Consider the following 20,056-nt stretch of genomic DNA (forward strand, 5'->3'; position numbering starts at 1 on the left):
AAGTTTATTTTGTATTGGTCTATTGAGGAATGGTAGAACTCTTTTCTGTTTGTGATGGAGCGCATTGGCATCCGGAGGAATTTTCCAAGTTCAATCTGGGAAAAAATCGGTTTGAAAATAAATTTTTTACATAGCGAAAAATTAAAATTTAAAAAAATTGATTTGATTTGTGATATTTATAGCAATGAATATTAAGTTGAATTTGTACATATGTTTCAGATAGATAGACCATTGTTGTTCTTCGCTTTCAACCAAACAATCTTCTTCATTATTATCGTAACACGAATTGCTTCAAATGTGGGCTCGAACAAATCGAATCAAATACAGAAATTAGAAATAGTTTTTTTTTTGTGAAAACAAAAATTCTCTTCTCAAATAGAAATAGACATAATTGTTATTCTGAAAAAGTATATTTAATAGTTAATAATATATTTTTTCTATTTTTCGACAAAATAACAATATTTTAAAGTTGTGTTTGTAACTCTACCGATGTCATCTGTTTATAAGAAAAAGGTAGAACTCTTATTGAATTATAGAAGTTTATTTCAAATAGAAAAATGAATTTCTTTTCTAATTAGGAGTATAGGTGGCGACAACCTTAATTAATATTAACCAGGGTTAGTTGTTCACTTTATTAACATAAGGGGCTTTTGGGCCTTTTTCATATCAGGTCAATTATAAGTACTTCCCGAACTTTTAACTTAATACTTTATAATTTGATTCAACCTAATATTTATTTTTCTTTTTTTTCAAAATAAACTTTAATAAATATATATCAAATAATTTTCTCATCCCAATTTTACCTCTGGTAAAGTTATGACGATTTTACCCAGGATAAAATTTCGAGAAAATATATTTAATATTTAACCATTTAACTTATTCATTATGACCAAATGATTTATTTTTATTTTCGAACTTTAAAACAGCACAAAAACATAACTCATTTTTCTTATCATTTTTTAGAAATCTATATTCATTTGCAACTGAATCATTTCTCATTTTTATTTCTTTTTTCATTTTGAGAAAACCACATTTATTTTCAAATGATTCCATTTTTTCATTTCGAAGAAAACCATAATCATTTCTAAATGTCTTCCATTTCTCCATTTCTATTCCTTCTGTTCATTTTGATTCAACATTCAATTCATTTCTGGTTTTAACGAGCCAGTGGAGGGACTCGATTTTTAATTAAGTTTTAACTTTTCGCCTATTAATTATAAACTCATTTAGCCACGAAGCTATTTCACTATAGTCTCGTGACTGAGCTCTCCCTAATGACATATTATTACGAAAGCAACTTAATTAGTGTTCATCTAATGGCCTAATAATAAGTGTGTTACCCTTATAGGATATCCTTAATCTCTTTAGAATAATATTCGTTCTCCCAATATGATCCTATTTTATTTCATTGTAACATTTACATCTTCCTTCATGAAATATCATTCATCACAAAGACGAAAAACCTATGATCACGTTTACTTTTCATCAACCATGCAATGCCAATGAGAGGATATCATTTACCCATATTTCGAGTTATGAATTTCACTGTTGTGAATGACACTATATATTGCAAAAATTGTACATTCAATGCACCAACTTTCGGTTTCTTATCTATTTGAACTTAGGCTTGTACTTACATGAAAGTGTACGAGTCATGCATCATAGTTCGTCATCCACTCAGGATTTAGGTATATCACACTATGACCGTCACAAGTGAATAAATTCATAAACGAATTCAGGATCTATTCTTCTTGGGTTCAGTTTGATATATTGTTTATCTAGTTAATCACATCTAAGTCTCTATCTTCTGGGAATCATTTCCTCTTATGCCTAAGACAAAACATCTCCCCAATTAGACTTGATAGATAACATATTAATTTTTTAATCAGGTTGCTCGTTTCCAATAAAACTAAGGACATGTTTAGGTTTGTCTACTAATACAAATTGTTTTTCCATATCATGGTCTGACAATGTGATGCTGCTCAGTATTAGTTTAAACATTAGACAACTAATGAGTAACATTGCTTCCATTTTGCTTTGCGTGTAAAAACTATTTGAGGACAATCATACAAAATATATTAATGTAATCAATAAATTTATTTTATTAATTAATCTATTCAAAAAAATTATAAGTTTACAAACAAATATACTACACTCAGAGTAGCAAATCTCACACATACTTGCGCGTGACTCCAAGAATACCAGTTATCAATTGCTTCTAGTTAGGCTTTCCGGACTTGCTAAAGAAAACATCAAACTTGTTGTAATTGATTGATAAGCTCGAGAATGTGCAATATGTCTTCAATATTGTTTTGAGTGCCTTGGCAGTGTGGGTATTGGTAGAAAAGAAAAAAATAGGAATCATTTGCAAATAGTAAGTAGTTTATAAAGGGCTTGTTTTTGCTAATTTGAATACCCGGGATTTGATTGTTTTTTCTAATTTGAATACCCGGGATTTGTGCTGACTGTTCTGCTTGGAGAAGCATTAAAGATAACACATTTTGGCATAGGAGGAATATGTATAGAGATAGTGGATCACCTTTTCAGAGTCCTCGATGTGGTTTGAATACAACTATGGTTTGAACATTAATGAGAACTTGGTATGAGGCTGTGCTGAGGCATTGAAGGATGAGTTGTCTCCGGTGATTACTGAAACCCATTTGTTCCATTATGCAAAGTAGGAAGTCTTAATTAATCCAATCATAAGCTTTGCACATATATACTTCTAGTGTTGTCAAAATGCTTTTACCTTGTTTTCTTATTTCGGATTGTGTGAAGTAATTTGTTGCTCAGAGTAATGTTATCCATAATGCTACGATCTTGAATGAAAGCATTTTGGTTCTAGGTGATGAGTATATTCATGATCAGTTGAGACAGTTAACCAACACTTTTGACCAAATCTTGTATATTACATTGCAAAGGCTTATTGGTCAATAATTAGAGAAACGATGTTGTTGTTGGCCCTTTGAAATGAGAGGAATGAGTGTTGTATTGAATTCTTTTAGAATATGCCCCAAATTAAGAAACTGAGGCAAGCTTGGATCATTGATGGACCCACAATCTCCCAATCCTTCTAATAGAAAAATCCTGCCTTCCCATTGATTCCAGGTGCTTTGGTCGTATGGATTTGGAATACCACTTCTTTTACGTCTGCCTCATTAAATGAAGCATTCAGTTAAAGAAGAGTATTGCTTAGGATAACCGGAAGAGGTATGGTGCCTAGAAAATTTTGAATTTCGTCTCGAGTTACTGAGACAAGTTTATCATATATATATATATAGATGCGAGAAATTCCTGACCGCCATAATTTTAGGGTGAATTGATTCGTTATCCAAGTGCCCTGTTCGTCATATAGTCCCACCATGCGATATTTTGCTCGTCGTCGATTGGCTATTACACGGAAAGATTTAATATTTCCATCTCTTTGTATCGGCTGAGTGGAACGTGCCTTCTACGCCCAATGAATGTGCTCCTGATCTTCTAGTTGCAGTAGCTCCGTTGTAAGATGTTTTTCCTGTTGCCTATTGTTTTCAGAATCTGGGTTGTCTTGCAATAGACGTAGTTTTGTTTCCAGTTGGATAGTGAGATTGCCGAATACGATTTTGTTCCAAATTCAGAGATTTTAATTTTCCGCATCAACGTGCAGGCAAAGGGGTAGACCAAGCTTGTTGAATAATTTATCGACATTGAGGATGTGTGAAGTTTGTTGAATGAATCAAGTGTTCAACCACTAATGACGCATTAAGCATTTTACTTCTACTTTAAGGGAGATGAAGAGATACAATAAAATTTGGTAACAATTATTACCCAAAAATGTTTACGGAATTAATGAGTAATTGGATTACTCAAATTGTCCAATTATTCTCATTCCGTTTTATAGTGCCAATTTTTTTTACCACATACACCAATTAAAAGCTCTTATTTCCATTCTGTTTTATAGTTCAATTTTCTTTTTCATGAAAAATACCTTTCTTCTCTTATCTTTAACACCAGCAATCAGATTAATTTAAATTTTAAGTATGTTTTTTACTCATTGATAGGTATTGTAATCTATTATATTGATCGTCAAATCGTCACTTGAAGCTCACTAACTGAACTTCAAAAAAAAAACTTAATAGCATAGTGACTTAAATAAAAAAAATTCAATAATTTAGTGACTTAAATGATAACTTTTGAATAATTTGTGACTATTTTATAATTTTTTAAAGTTAAATAACAAAAATATAAACTTATAAATAATTAGTGACCTTAGACGGAGTTTAACCAAAATTTTAATTTCTTTCATAATATTTAAAATTAAAAATATCGAGAGCGACATGGGGCTGGAGTGAGAGAAAAAAAAAAAAAAAGAAACTGTCAGACAGACAGGTCACCCTATCTTTTCTCATGGTGCGGGAAATGATTTCATTTTCAGATTTCCATATTCTTACTCCTACTATTTAATTTCAAATTTCAAAAATTTCCATACCTCTCCTTTTTTTTTTCTTTTTTTTTAAGTATAATTACCCATTATATAAACATTCCCCTTTTCCTTACTTTTCTCTCTATATATATCCATTTCCGTCTCTACCACCAGCATCGACCTTGTACGAGAGATAGAAAGAAAACCAAAGCGTCGTGGTTCTTTTCTTGTTAAGGTAAATCTTTTTACTTGGCTTTTGATTTTGACTTCAAAGCGACCGATCTGTTGATTTTGATGTTTTGTTGATGATAGAACTGAGATCCAGGCTTCTAGAAGTTTCTACCGGTTTTCTAGAGCTAGATTTAGCTTGATCTGCTTCTCTTTGTTGTATGGATCTGCACTTACCTTGTTGTTCTGCTTCATTACATTTCCTATTTTAATTTTTAGATCTCATGAGTTTTGAACTTAGTTGCGCTTCCAACTTCTACCGTTCAATGCTTGATTTTCGAATATTCTATTTTTGAGGTTTATTATGTTCTAATATTTGATCTTTATTTCTTTGATAATTGATTCAGTAGCTTACTTAGATGCTGTCGACTGAATGTTGTCTAACTTTTGAACTGACTGAATTTGGTTGCGCCTCTACTTGATCGGGAATGACAATGGAGCGAAGTTGGGATTGTTATATCTACTTTCGTTAAAACTGTCCACACTGCTACTTTGATATAAGTTATATCTATAATTGCTTTAAAGAAAATTACATTGAAAAATTTTAAGTGCAAAATAATAATTCTAAAAGATGAGGTGGGATAGAGCGAACCATGCATTTACGAAAGCTCATCACTCCATTGCCAGCATCCACTTAAAAATAAAGAAAAAAGAATTTGTACGGAGCAGATCGGTGCTAACTCTGTAGATGGATTAAGTTTTGCTATCCCTAATGTTGACTTTAAATGTTCAATTTTTTCAATTTAGAGAAAATATGACTTGATTTGTGTAAGACTTTGTTTATCATTGCCGGTTGCAAGTTCTTTTTGCTTCACCGACGATCTCAGTCCTTGTTTGTAATACAGTACACTGTAAAAGATGGCCGATACTGAGGAGATTCAACCCCTTGTCTGTGATAATGGAACTGGAATGGTGAAGGTTAGTTGATTTCTAGACCTTGAGTTAATATTCCCTCCGTTATTGTTTATTTATTTATGAAAAATGTACTATTTTATCATTGTTGATCTGATTTTTCCTTATTGTACAGGCTGGTTTTGCTGGTGATGATGCTCCCAGGGCAGTTTTTCCCAGTATTGTTGGCCGACCCCGACACACTGGTGTTATGGTTGGGATGGGTCAGAAGGATGCATATGTAGGAGATGAGGCACAATCTAAAAGAGGTATCCTTACTTTGAAATATCCCATTGAGCATGGTATTGTCAGCAACTGGGATGATATGGAAAAGATCTGGCATCATACATTCTACAATGAACTCCGTGTTGCTCCCGAGGAGCACCCAGTGCTTCTCACAGAGGCACCTCTCAACCCCAAGGCCAACAGAGAAAAGATGACTCAGATCATGTTTGAGACCTTCAATGTGCCTGCCATGTATGTTGCCATCCAAGCTGTTCTCTCTTTGTATGCCAGTGGTCGGACGACAGGTTTGTTAAGACAGAAATCTCTGAATTTTTCACAATTTTATAGATCATTCTTAACTAATCAAGCTAAACACTGGTTTTCTGAAATAGACAGGTATTGTGCTGGATTCTGGTGATGGTGTATCTCACACTGTGCCAATCTATGAAGGGTATGCCCTTCCACATGCCATCCTCCGTCTAGACCTTGCTGGTCGTGATCTCACTGATTCTTTGATGAAGATTCTTACTGAGAGAGGTTACATGTTCACCACCACTGCTGAACGGGAAATTGTCCGTGACATGAAGGAGAAGCTTGCTTACGTTGCCTTGGACTATGAGCAGGAACTGGAGACTGCCAAGAGCAGCTCTTCTGTTGAGAAGAACTATGAGTTGCCTGATGGGCAAGTCATTACTATTGGAGCTGAGAGATTCCGTTGTCCAGAAGTCCTCTTCCAGCCGTCTCTTATTGGGATGGAAGCTGCTGGAATCCAGGAAACTACATATAACTCTATCATGAAGTGTGATGTTGATATCAGGAAGGATCTCTATGGTAACATTGTGCTCAGTGGTGGTTCAACTATGTTTCCTGGTATTGCTGACCGAATGAGCAAGGAGATCACTGCCCTTGCTCCTAGCAGCATGAAGATTAAGGTAGTTGCACCACCAGAGAGAAAGTACAGTGTCTGGATTGGAGGATCTATCTTGGCATCACTCAGCACCTTCCAGCAGGTGAAATATTTTTGCTTATATTTGGCCCATGTTTTACACTTTTTGTAAGCTGTTTGTCCAAACTGACATTATGGCTTTGCTTGTTGCATCAGATGTGGATTTCCAAGGGCGAGTATGATGAGTCCGGTCCATCCATTGTCCACAGGAAGTGCTTCTAGGTTTTATAAGTTCTTTGATGGTGAGTTACATTTTCATTTACTTGGCTTTTTCGTGTCCTGTGTCAAAATTGAAATCAAGGTCCGGTTTATATGGGGAAAGTGTTGAAGGTGGGATCACTGAAGGAGGATGTACTTTGATCTTGATGTACTATTATGGCTTTCATTTGTTTCCACAACCATTGAGATGATGGCCCTCTGGATGTGGTAGTGGGCAAACTATTGATGCTCTATTCCTTCCTTTCCATGTATCGTTCAACTATGTTGTTTAATAGGATGTTTGTAGCTAGAGAGTGATTGTGATGCTTATTTCTTATATTTTCTTTATTTTCACATTCAAGGTTTTTTTCTCCACCGAAAACATTATTGTCAATAGCTGTTGTATGAAGGAATTTTAAATTAGTGTCAGTGGTATGATCTTTCAAGTTGAAGATTTGTTATTAATTATGGGTTCTTGTTAATCAATGTGTCAAAATGACAAATGCTCAGCTCTGATATGCTTGTTGGTCCCTGGATGGTGACCGAAGGTGAAATTGCACCTACAATTGGGTGCTATTTGTTTTATGGACGTAGCTGGGAAGGTAGTTATGGGGAAACAAATGATTACCATTTTTTAGGAAATTAAAGACTGATCGTGGATGAGTCAGGATTGAGTTCGCGGCATAGAGTGTGCAAAAAATTGTTTTAACCAATTAAACTCATCTGATTAGGCTTTTGGATTTTTTAAATTAATAATTAATTTTACATTGAACTCCAATTCATAATATAAACCCAACCTCAAAATTTTAAATATAAACTCGACTCAACCCAAGTATACTAAATTAACAATTAATTTAATTATAAAATAATTTATATTACATAAATAATTTAATAAAAACCCCTAAAAAGTAAAAACAAAACATCCAGATATAATCCCTAATTTCCCAAACCCGGTAACTTTCTACTGTCGACAGCCCAACACACCCACCGTTCGTCCGCCACCATCGTACTTCATCAGATCAATAATCTCTTCGTCCTCCACAGCTTCACTATTATCGTCTTTCACGCCCTAAACCAACGCACCTTCGGCTTCAAGCTTTAGCTCTCTTTCTCCCAACTGTCGACGCATGCACATCGCATATTCTCACAAAGGTAACATGCAAGTGAACAGTATATATGTCAGGATCTTTGTTATCGACTAGTATTAGTTCTTTGCTGTAGTGGCTTTGGGTTAATGATTTTATGAATCAAAATGGAGACCTTTTTGTAGTGTTTGTGAAGATTGAATAGGATTTCAAATAAGAGAATGAAAGTGTTGATAAGAATAAGAAATAGATGAAGTAATAGAGAATCTTCGATGGAACTGTTTCTTAGCATGTTTTATACTTAATTAAATGTCTTCCTAGATCATATGGTGAATTTTAGTTTGAACTTTTTCACCAATGTTCCAGGCAATGTAACCTCATTAGTATGCGTTTTTAACTGTTCCTCTCATCATTATAGTTGGACTCACTTGTATTTAATAACCGGTAAATATAGTTGATCTTATTTGGTTGGATTATATTTTAATTTGTATAAATTAGTTAATTTATTTAGTTATTATCATACGAAAATTGAATCAAATCGAATGTCTTTTATTTAGGGCATCACATGAAAATTATCAGAAATGCCAATATATGAAAAGCGTAAACATGAAAACTTTGAATACGAATGATCCCTTTTCTTTGTCGAGATTGGAAGTACAAACATGTTCAGACACTCATCTAAACATCAAAGATTGTTGAAAGTGATTAATTTCTGGAAATTAAAATGGGTTGAGAACTAAGAAATTGTTGAAATTTACTGAGCACTACACCAGTTCAAGTGCTAGGTTATCTGCCCATGCTCGAAGCTTTGTCCTAAATTTGAGAGAATTTGGGTAAAAATATTAGGCCAGAAAATGAGCTTGGACAAAGAAAATAGACCGTTTAAAATATGGGTCGGTTTTTAAGTTTTTAATAATTTATATTACGTTATTTTTATATATTATGTAATTTAAAACGCATTAAAAAATAAATTCATACTAAATATATAATATTACTCTAATGCAAACATTAAAATAATGTTAAAATGATTATATAAAAATATTCAATAAAAAAAAATAAAACTATTAAATATTAAAATACTATAATATAAATATTCTTTTAAAAAAAATAATATGGACAAGCTTAAAATGCGCTTGAGTTAATCTTTTGCAAATATGGACGGGTTTAAATAAAATTTTAAGTCCGTATTTCTAACTTGACCGAACTTGAATAAACATAAAATATATTACTATCATACTTAAACCCGACTTAAACCCGATTCAACTAGACTCATGAGCACCTCTATCAAGCATTTAAAATTATCATTTTGCAACACCCTCCACGGTTCATAATCACAATATTTCGGTTCTCTTTTAATTTCATGGATTATTTTTAATACACACATAAAAGAAAAGCCATTAGTTTAATGGCAAATCCGCTGATGTCTATGAGCACTTTGTGAAAGACTATAAAAGTTACTAGTTTAGACAATTTAAAGCCGAGAATTTTACAAGTCCCTATTAAAATTTAAAAAAATTAAAAAAGAAAATTCTTTTTAAGATTTACATGCATTACAAGTTCTTTAATAGCAACATAATTAGCGTAACTCGAACTTAGGTCATCCATGTGGTGGTGAACACCCTAATTATTAGACTAACACATAAGGTTCAAACTCTTTATTTTTCTAATTAAGTACTAGAGCATATATTGAGTACCAAAGTGAATATTAAAGCCAAATTTAAGTTTAAAATTGAAAAAAACCTCAGGAACTAAATTAAACATTGAAACAAAATTCAAGTATCATATAACATGTTAAACCCTAAGTTTTTTTTTTGCCAAATATTAAACCCTAAGTTTAAATAGTATATGGATAGACATTCATTAAAATTAAGCCCTAAAATTAAGCCCAAACTTATGAGGGTTCAATTTGAATCATAAAGTTTTGTCACCCTTTTTTAGCTAGTGCGGCTAACAAATAACAGTTCCCTTGGAAATAGTTTGCAGACGGCTCATATCATTTCAAAACCTTGACAAAACCCTGGGAACCCCACATTCCCTTAACACACCTTATATCTTCATCTCCTCAACTATTTCAGTCAAAGCATCCCAAAGTTTTTATCTTTGAAACAAAGTTTCTGATTTAAAATACCAGCCTTGCGACCGAGCTCTTCAGCTTCTGGTACACACTGACTTCTTTTACTTTTTGGGCAATAATTCAACGTTTTAATTGTTGGGTTTTGATTTTGATTTTTTGTTTTTTTGATTGATTAGATGTTGGGGCAATCCTTGTGGAAGACACGACCTGCACTTTGGAGCTTTTCAAAGTTCTCTCCTATTGCCAGAAAAGAGGTATTTCAGTTGTTCATTTCTCCCTTTGTTTTTGTTTAAAATGTGATTTTCTCCACGTTTATGAGCTAAGTATCGTTGAAAGAAATTTGGGCTTGTCTTAGGATTCTTTCTTTTTCTTGCTACGATTCTCCCATGGCTGTTGGCTAGACTCAAATTAAAAGTTAAACAGTGAAAGCCAAATCATAATTGAATACAAATGGATAAACAACTAAACAATATGACTTAATTCTAATAATTAAAAGTAGTATTATGTACTTTATCTATAAGAAGGTTACATTTTTTTTATAAAAGTTGATTTACAATATTCATTTTATTTCTTATATATTGCATCTAATTGCAATTTCTTTTCTTTTCTTTTTTTAATTTGAGAAGCAAGAAGTAAGAGATACGAGTTTGTAATGTATTGAAATTGAGAATGTTGTAATTATTTTTGTTTCACCGTAGATGCACTATGCTCTTGACCAATTAGCATCCAGTTCATCAGATGAGCAAGAAATCATTGGTACCCCAAATATGAATCATTCCGTTAACCGAGTCTTTGAATTACATAGAGTTGAAGTTGTTGAAACTTTGAATACTTTGAGAGAACAACCTGATAAGGCTTTGTCATTTTTTAATCGATTGAAAGAAGATGGTTTTTCTCATGATGTTTGTACGTATGCATCAATTATAAGAATATTGTGTCAGTGCTGTTGGGAAAGGAAATTGGATTCGGTGTTGTTGGAAATCATTGGGAGAGAGAAACATTTAGGTTTTAAAGTCATGGATTTGTTTGAAATTCTTGAAGAGGGGCTTGAGGGAGAAGATTCAAACCTTTTGGTTCGATTGTCCAATGCATTGGTGAAGGCATATGTTAGTGTTGAAATGTTTGATGAAGTTATTGATATCTTGTTTCAAACTCAAAGGCGGGGATTTATTCCACATATATTCTCTTGTAATTTTCTTATGAATCGTTTGATTTGTTGTGGGAAAGTGGACATGGCTATAGCTGTTTATCAACAGTTGAAGAGACTTGGGTTGAAGGCAAATGATTACACTTATGGCATTATGATTAAGGCATTTTGCAGGAAGGGCAATTTCGAGAAAGTTGTTGGCATTTTTCAAGAGATGGATGAAGCGAGAGTTAGGCCGAATGCTGTTGCTTACACAACTTATATCGAAGGGCTTTGTATGCATGGAAGAACAGAGTTTGGTTATGAAGTTCTTAAAGCGTGGAGGGAGTCAAAGATTCCTCTTGATGATGCCTTTGCTTATTATGTTGTGATTAAGGGCTTCTGCGATGAGATGAAATTGGAAGAAGCTGCAGATGTTTTATTTGAGGCTGAATTGCATGGTATTGTTCTTGATACGTTTCCTTATGGTGCTTTGATCAGAGGATACTGCAAATGCGGTAATATAGACAGAGCTTTGGAGGTTCATGATGAAATGATGTCAAACGGTATCAAAACGAATTGTGTGATTTTGAGCTACATTCTTCAAAGCCTGTGTCAAATGGGCCGGGATTTTGAAGCTGTAAATCAATTTAAGAAGTTTACGAACTTCGGGATATTTCTTGATGAGGTTTGTTATAATGTAGTGGCTGATGCTCTCTGCAAGGCAGGTAAAGTGGAAGAAGCTGTAGAATTACTTGATGAGATGAAGGGTAAACAGATTTCTCCTGATATTATTAACTATACCACTTTAATCAATGGATATTGTCTTCAAGGTAAAGTTGAAGATGCAGTGAACTTGTTCAAAGAGATGTTGGAGAATGGTCACAAGCCTGATATTGTTTCTTTCAATGTCCTTGTAGGGGGCTTAGCTCGAAATGGCCATGCACGAAAGGCTATCGGTCTTTTGAATCATGCAGAAAAACAAGGTTTGCAGTGTGAGATTGTCATGCGCAACATGATCATCAAAGGTTTATGCATAGGTGGTAAGGTTAGGGAAGCTGAAGATTTCTTAGATAGTTTGCCAGACAAGTGTTTTGAAAATGATGCTGCCTTAGTTGATGGTTATATTGAATCAAGACTCACAAAAAAAGCATTTAAATTGTTTCTTAAGCTGGCTAATCAGGGATTTCTGGTGAGGAAGGCTTCTTGCTCAAAACTGCTGAGTAGTCTCTGCAAGGATGGTGAAAATTACAAAGCTCTTATGTTACTGAAGGTCATGTCTGATTTGAATGTTGAACCTACCAAATTAATGTACAGTCAACTCATCGGTGCATTTTTTAAGGCAGGAAATTGCATAAACGCCCAATTGTTGTTCGATCAAATATTTGCGAGACAGCAAACACCTGATCTAGTTATCTACACAATAATGATAAGTGGCTACTGCAAGATGAATCTTTTGCAGGAAGCCTTGCTTCTTTTCAATAATATGAATGAAAGAGGAATTAAACCTGATGTTATCACTTATACGGTCTTGATTAACAGCCATTTGAAACTAAATTTGGTATCTCTTTCCAGTCCTGATGCACCACAAAACAAAGACAAGAAGATAATGGATGCTTCAACTTTTTGGAGGGAAATGAAGGACAAGGAAATAGAACCTGATGTTGTTTGCTATACGGTTTTGATTGATTATTACTGTAGGACAAACAATCTTTGGGATGCAATTAGGATATTCGATCAAATGATTGAATCAGGATTAGAACCAGATAATGCGACATATATGACTCTTATATCTGGCTATTGTAAAAGAGGATATTTAGCAAGGGCTTTAAATCTTTTTGAGGAAATGTATAGGAGGGGCATACAGCCAGATATGCGTACCATTTCAACTGTTGACCATTGTATCTTGAATGCCAAGAGAGTTGTGAGAAGTAAGTACTTTTGAGATTCAAGTGGTGATTTATCTAAAGCATGTTGCAGTGAACTGTTTGGAGGTACATTGAATTGTACAGTGCCACTAAATTCGTTTCATTGCATTTTGTCTTGCAGAGTAGCCATACTCCACACAAGACGGTTTATCTTATCATGCATTGAAGTATCCTGCTAATATGTAGCAGGCTGAGGAAAGCTTTCTCTCTATGAGTAGAAGCTTTATGTGCACTTATGATTCAATATGATGAATTCTCTTGCATTTACTATGTAGAATAGCCGGAGGATGTCAAAATCTGCCCGACTTGCATTATCCCGAGCTACTGTTGGTCTTCAGCCTAAAAGAAGGGCAGTGCTTAAAGATGTAACTAATGTCTGCGATGACACTTCATACATGGACTGCAAAAATGCAACTAAAAATCGGGTGAGAACATCAAAATTCTTTCTTTTTTATTGTTATGAAGTTCAGTCAGAAAATTTTCGGTGCACCAAATATTGTATGCTAACAACATTTATACTTGATCAATATACTTATTAAACAACTGAGAAGAGTAAGTTCATCACTTCAAGGCCATAAGTGGAGGACTGATTTTTGCTTCTATTTTTTCTTCAAGCAATAAATTACCCTTTGCTTACTACTTGCAGCCTAAACTAAGAGTGCCTGTTGATATTTCTGGTTTGACAGACTACCAAGCAGACTATTACAGACCCTAATGAGAAGAACACCGAAAGGTTTGAGGATATTGCCATTGGAAATCCCATCAGCTGAAGAGGATGTGAAAGCTAAATTAGCAGACTCCTTATCTAAAATAAGGATGATGGAAACACAAGAAATCACTTTACCAGTAATACCGGAAGAAAGAGAATTACTGGAATCTAAGTGTTGTGCAAGAGAACATGCTGCCGCAGATGCAATGCCTTCAAAACATACTTCCACAATTGATGTTGAAGTGCAAAGCTATCGGAAAATAGGTTTGTGCTCTGTTTAAAATTCTCTCCATGTAATGGCATACCTCTGGTTGAAAATAAAACCATCAGGTATCTAAGAAATGTCATACCTCCGTTTTAGAAGGATAAGGTGTCAACACTGCTCTAAGGTTAATAGGCAATAAGGAAAAACTATTCTGTTTTTCGACCAAAATGGTCATTCATGTTAATGGATTCATGGAACTCGTGGAATTCATGTCAACACTACTTACTTGACTCACTTAAACTGGTTCAATTCGTGGAACTCATGGAGAAAACTTATTGACTTGAAGTTTTGGTGATTCAGTGAAATACTCTAGTAAAACTAGATTTACTAGGGTAATTGTAAATCTTAAAGGACAAGATTGTATAGAATTTAAATTTATTAGGACTCTAATATTGTAAATATGCATTAATCTCAGCTGTTGATGTAAATCAATTTGTACGGTTGGATTTGGTGGAGCTCAACTATAAATAGGGACTTTCCCTTTCGTTTATAATCATTTCTTGTATTATATTCAAAGTAAGAGAATACTTTTGAGAGTACTATTACTTTCTTGTGGCTTTTCTGTTCGGTTCAAGTTCTTTTGTCTTTTAGTTGTTTTCGCTTTATTTTTGATGTCTTCAAGAATTTTCCTTGAAAATTTTTATTTTTGAGAGATAAGCTGACTTAGATAGATTTGAAGCAAAAGAATTGTCTAAAGTCGTGCGGTTTGTTAAAGTTCTAATCTCATGACACTTGCAAAAGCATCTATTATATATTGTTGAAACATTTAGTGCCTACAACAAAGCATCATCAATCTAGCATTCATAACATAAAAAGTTTTTAACTCTATTGGATGCAAGTTTAACGTGCAACAATCAACTAAAGGCAGCACAAATACAAATACAAAATCAATTTCAAAGTTTATGAAATTTATGCACACATTGAGAAGTTGCATCCTTGAGAGTTGCACCAGAAATACAATCAGAAACGTAACGGTTATTTGCAAGTGTGATAAGTTAGTTGTAATTTTTTGTGTTATAATAAAATACGAAATATTTTCGAGGACTAAATTCAAGAGAGTTCAAGTGATAAGGTGATCAACAATGAAAATACATGCAAACAAGAAGTTTAGATAGTTACTCACTACTGAGTATTATATTACGACAAATCATTATCAAGGGTTAATTGCACTAACACTTAAAAGGATTAAATTGCAAAACAATCAAAAGTGCACAAAAATCAATTCAAAGAGCTAAAGTGGCATAATTCTTGGATTAGGGATCTAAAGGCTTCAAACTCCTAATTGGTTCAATTTTACTTTTCGGTCATCATTTTACCCAATTAGATGATTTAGTCCAAGTATCTCTCGATTTTACTAAACTAAATTAGGACGATTGAATTGGTTCCCAATAGGTTCTCCTCTCGGTCTTACCTATCTAATTGTTCACCTAGAGCTGTCAATTTTATGTTTTGAAGTTTATTCGATTTAGTCTAGTTTTTACGTTTTAGTTCTTGACCCAAAAACTGAATATGCAACATTTCCATCAACCAACCACCATAAAATTTAATTACTATCCATCACCAACACAACAACATCATCCAAGTACATGCTCAATTAATTCATTAAAGAAAACATAAAAGCAAGGTTAGAGAAATTTTAGGGGTTGCCGATGGGTTCTTTAGAGAAGATAGCAACAACAATGAAAGAGAAAACATAACTAAAGCTGAGATTTATACACTTTTGAGAGTTAATTAGGTTGAAATATATTAAAGAACTTCAATGAAAATCAAAATACAAAGTAGAGTTTATGTATCTAAGTGCAAAGAAAAGAAAAGCTATAGTAAAAACTGATAAAATGAACAACTATAACTACTAATATCAGGAAAGTAAAGAACTAAAATCTAAAAATGGTGGATAGAATAACTACTAAACTAAAAAGATAAAAAGGTGGCTCTTTTAAGTTTGATAGCCAAAACATCTTTAATATAGACAAAATTTCAACCCTAAAATTGACAAAATTGCCCTTGAAGTCTATGGGTTGACTTGGGTTTTTGTTGGAAAAAAGACTACTCCTGTAGTATTTTTCACCTTGTCAAGCAGCGGTGTCACAACATCCAAGCTTTAGTGTTGTGATGCCCTTGATAGTGGCACACTCTTGGCTTTAGAGGTTTTCGATGTCGTGACATTCTCGACAATGGCCATGACTTTTTCACTTCAACAACCATTAGTGATATTGCGACCTTGGAGGCTTGGTGTAGCGACTTTGGGCTCAATGTTGCAACACAACACACTTAGTGTCACGACACTCTCGACAACCTGCTCTAGGTTGATTTCTTGTTGAAGCCTTTCACCTTTGAGGTAATGGAAGCTCAGTGTTGCGACACCCATGTCAAACGTAGGTTTGGCCATTGTCATCTCCTACATAACTTAAGCACATTATTAGATTCTTAATGACACCATTTCGTCAATTTAGGTCTTAACATGAGTAAAACCAAATAAAAACGATTAGTAATACTGGAAACTAAAAAATAATGAAAGGCATAAAAAGAGACTCGTAAATTACTTGAGAACAAACTCATTAAGTATTCTAGAATGCCTAATTTGACGTATCAAATTACGACATATCAAGAGGGAACAAAATGATTTTCCTTGAGAGATGATATTTTCCATTGTTGAGGACTAGTGTCCCCGAAAGAGTCAGATTGTCCCTCAGCAAACCCCAATGTGTGAAAGCGAATATCAAAAAATAAATGAAAGACTCAATGTAAGTTTGCAATTAAATTGTAAAATAAGTATCAATTTGTACAAAGGAAAATAGATAATATTTGATATATAGTCTGTGAAGTTTTTAGACTTTACAAGCTGGAGTAAGGAGTTGACAAGCATCCCATTAAGGTATCGTAAATTATTAAAAACTAATTTTTTTTTAAAAAAAGAAGAAGAAGACATATGATAACTTTTTAAAACTATTTGTGGAATAGAAAAAAAATTGTTAATGTACCAAATACTAACCCAAGAAAAATAAGATACTTGAAAACTCATCTAGCTATCAACAAACTTAGTTTAGGCCCAAGTTTTTACTTGAAATATGGGTTTAAATTTTTTTTCTAAAATCTACCTATATTTGTAAATGGTTAACCTAAATCCTTTTTAAGTCCGTTCATATTTTTTCATTTATATATAGTAATGTTATATATTAGTGTAGATTTAATTTTTATGTGTTATAAATTAATAATATATAAAAATAACATAATATAAAATATTACAAATAAATGTTCAAGTCGAGACTGGTTCATATTTTAAATGAATTTAGTTTTTTGTCCAAATTCTTTTTTTCAAATTTAATATTTTTACTCAAACCCTCTATAAGTTCAAACGAGGTCTCGATAAGTGTCCCATCAACAAATTTAACTTTATGCCTATACAGATTATGTAACACCCCAAACCCGGCTCAGACGTTATGGCCGGATCCGACATGCCACATCGAAGCGTTCAAAACATTTTATATTGTTGATCCAGAAAAACCTACTTAGTGTTTTAAAAGATAATTTCATTATAGGTTAAAGTGAATGGAAGCTGTGCACCAGGTAGGAAACCGAAAAAGAGGAGGTGAGTCTATCAGACTATTTAAGTACCAAGCTCCCTTCGGATCTAATCCTAGACATGTACACCGCCATTGCCACACCTTAACGTCATGTATATTTCTAGGAAACCGATTTGATTAAGTCATTTTTAGGAAAAGTGATTAATTTTGGAAAATACTTTCATTGCGGAAGCTTTGCTTGTTGTCGTGTTATTTTGAAATCAATTGTTGTTTTTTTTTTGAAAACGCGCCCTAAAGCTATCCAATTTCAATAGTTAAAATAAGTAATACCTATCTTAGTAATACATATTAAAACCATCAAAAATAATTAAGCGGCCTTATTACATTTAAAAACCAAACCTCAACGTAAATAATAGGATGTCCAGTTCACCAGAAGAAAACCAAACTTTCAGAACGGGTGGCCACTCCGAATTCCCTCACAGCTCCAAGACCACTATGGTTGGGGATTTCCTGCGTGGATAAAAATAAAAGGGGTGAGTTTGGGGAAACTCAGTGTGTAAGGAAAACCCATTCAAAGCCCAAGTCAGCTCAAGTCTATTGGGCCTAAGCCCATTCAGGTAACAGTGGTACTGGACCAGAGCCCTTTTCAGATTATAATAAACTGGGCCTTAGCCCCTTATTCAGATAACAGTCTGACCCATAGGCCTATTTTAAAATACATGCAACATCAATAACATATGCAAGCCCATTTGGGGAGACTACTCAACCCACCAACCACTACACTCCACCCGTACCAGCCTTACACTCCATGTGGGGAATAGCTCAACCCACCCAGCCCAACACTCCACAGTTGTAGCCTTGCTGCTCAGTTAACAGTAAATTGAGGCAAAGCCTCCAGTACGTGGACAAGCCACTTTCAGTACTTCCTCCGTCAATATCCCAATCCCATGCATCAGATAATAACAACATGGCATGCAGTAAATAACAACAGTCAAACATGCATTTAGGTCAATTTAACCCTAGGGGTATTTCGATAATTTATCTACTAGGGGTAAAACTGTAAAATTTTCACTTTTAAAGGTATTTCAGTAATTTATCTATTTTAGGGTTTTTCATGCATATTCCTACCTTTCATGTACTAACAGAATCACTACCGAGGGTTCTTACCGAATTGGGCCCGTTGGCCCATCATTCCAATTTTGGCCCATTAAGCCTAAAAATATCGAGGACACAGAAATCATGCACTTTGCAGTCCAAACATTGCAGCTTACCAAAAACATTAATCGATTTACCTCACGAGCATTCGCACACTCGCAAATCTACAAAATACCGGTTTTCGGCATTTCGACTTTTCGACTTTTGCCGATCTAGACTAAGAAAGAGGGTGTTAGTTACACACCTGTTTGCGACGATATGCTGACGAGATCCACACATGAACCGTCTACAACTGGATTACTAACACGTTAATCTAACTATTCAAATACAAACTACGTATTAACCCCTTACAATATTCGACCAACCACACCTACAGATCATAGTAAGCTTATAAGAAATCAATAAGCAACTCATTAACAAATTTTTGTCAATGTTTACCACATAATCATAATTTCACTGCAAGTTGTCTTCCTGAGCAACAGTAACTAAATTATTTATAACTGGAGCTACGAAACTCCAAATCAAGTGCTGTTAATTTTCCCTGAAAATAGACTCATATATCTTCTATCCATAAAATTTTAGAATTTTTGGTATGGCCAATCAATACCAGATTTTTCTTAAAGTTTCCCATGTTTCACTATTTGACTAATCTGACCACTCTTCATTAAGAATCAAATTTCTCATTTTACAGAATTCAAAATATGTTCTCGTTTATTCCATTTGAAACTAGACTCATTAAGCTTTAATTACATAATTTATGTAGCTTCTAACTCATCTCCCACAATTTATGGTGATTTTCCAAAGTCACGTTACTACTGTTGTCCCAAGCAGATTTATTACCAAATCACTCTTTCACACCTAACTTGCATGCTTGTTATTTAAACATGTATATCACTAATCAATCATCACATATCTATGATTTTACTTAAGTATAATCTCCATTTCATCATTTTAAAGCACAACATGTTAGCCGATTTTTCCCCTTAGCATCTAAGGCACATGCATGCTCATTTGTTTGGCTCAACTTCACCTATCTTCCATTTTTCATCAAAAGAACATGAAACAACAACCATTTCCTTCATTTTAATTCATGACTAAATGCTCACAACACAACTAAAAACCAAAATATGCTTCAAGAGTTAAGGTAGAATCAAGAAGAACTCATGAACATCAAGATAGAAGCAAACTACCATGAACTTACCTTCAATTTTCTTCCCCAAGTGACCGAACATTCAAGAGCTTTCTCCTCTCCTTTCTCTTCTCTAATTTAGGCTATGATGAACAAAGATGGACAAAACTT

The 20,056-nt window shown here is 33.9% G+C and overlaps 2 protein-coding genes across 8 annotated transcripts; both read left to right on the plus strand.

The window, feature by feature from the left end:
* The first annotated feature begins 4,318 nt into the window (after positions 1–4,318).
* Positions 4,319–7,319, plus strand: LOC121229656 (actin-7). 3 transcript variants are annotated; one of them, XM_041114417.1, is made up of 6 exons: positions 4,450–4,637; positions 4,715–4,789; positions 5,476–5,548; positions 5,658–6,051; positions 6,143–6,756; positions 6,849–7,319. In XM_041114417.1, exons 3-6 carry the CDS (start codon positions 5,489–5,491, stop codon positions 6,912–6,914), a joined length of 1,134 nt encoding a protein of 377 aa, XP_040970351.1. In that variant the 5' UTR covers positions 4,450–4,637; positions 4,715–4,789; positions 5,476–5,488; the 3' UTR covers positions 6,915–7,319. The 3 variants fall into 3 exon arrangements, with proteins under 3 accessions (XP_040970350.1, XP_040970351.1, XP_040970352.1); XM_041114416.1 differs by lacking the exon at positions 4,715–4,789 and having other exon boundaries at positions 4,319–4,637; XM_041114418.1 differs by lacking the exon at positions 4,715–4,789 and having other exon boundaries at positions 4,471–4,637; positions 5,458–5,548.
* Positions 7,320–9,918: 2,599 nt separating this feature from the next.
* LOC107959576 (pentatricopeptide repeat-containing protein At2g26790, mitochondrial) lies at positions 9,919–14,619 on the plus strand. 5 transcript variants are annotated; one of them, XM_041114419.1, is made up of 6 exons: positions 9,919–10,133; positions 10,226–10,303; positions 10,748–12,008; positions 12,096–13,106; positions 13,225–13,528; positions 13,790–14,619. In XM_041114419.1, the coding sequence occupies exons 2-5, from the start codon at positions 10,226–10,228 to the stop codon at positions 13,227–13,229; spliced, it is 2,355 nt and encodes a 784-aa protein (XP_040970353.1). In that variant the 5' UTR covers positions 9,919–10,133; the 3' UTR covers positions 13,230–13,528; positions 13,790–14,619. The 5 variants fall into 5 exon arrangements, with proteins under 5 accessions (XP_040970353.1, XP_016751148.1, XP_016751150.1 ...); XM_016895661.2 differs by having other exon boundaries at positions 9,932–10,133; positions 13,384–13,528; XM_016895659.2 differs by having other exon boundaries at positions 10,748–13,106.
* The last annotated feature ends 5,437 nt before the right edge of the window (positions 14,620–20,056 follow it).

This window comes from Gossypium hirsutum, chromosome A05 (assembly GCF_007990345.1).
Source record: "Gossypium hirsutum isolate 1008001.06 chromosome A05, Gossypium_hirsutum_v2.1, whole genome shotgun sequence".
In the NCBI taxonomy this organism is placed as follows: domain Eukaryota; kingdom Viridiplantae; phylum Streptophyta; class Magnoliopsida; order Malvales; family Malvaceae; genus Gossypium; species Gossypium hirsutum.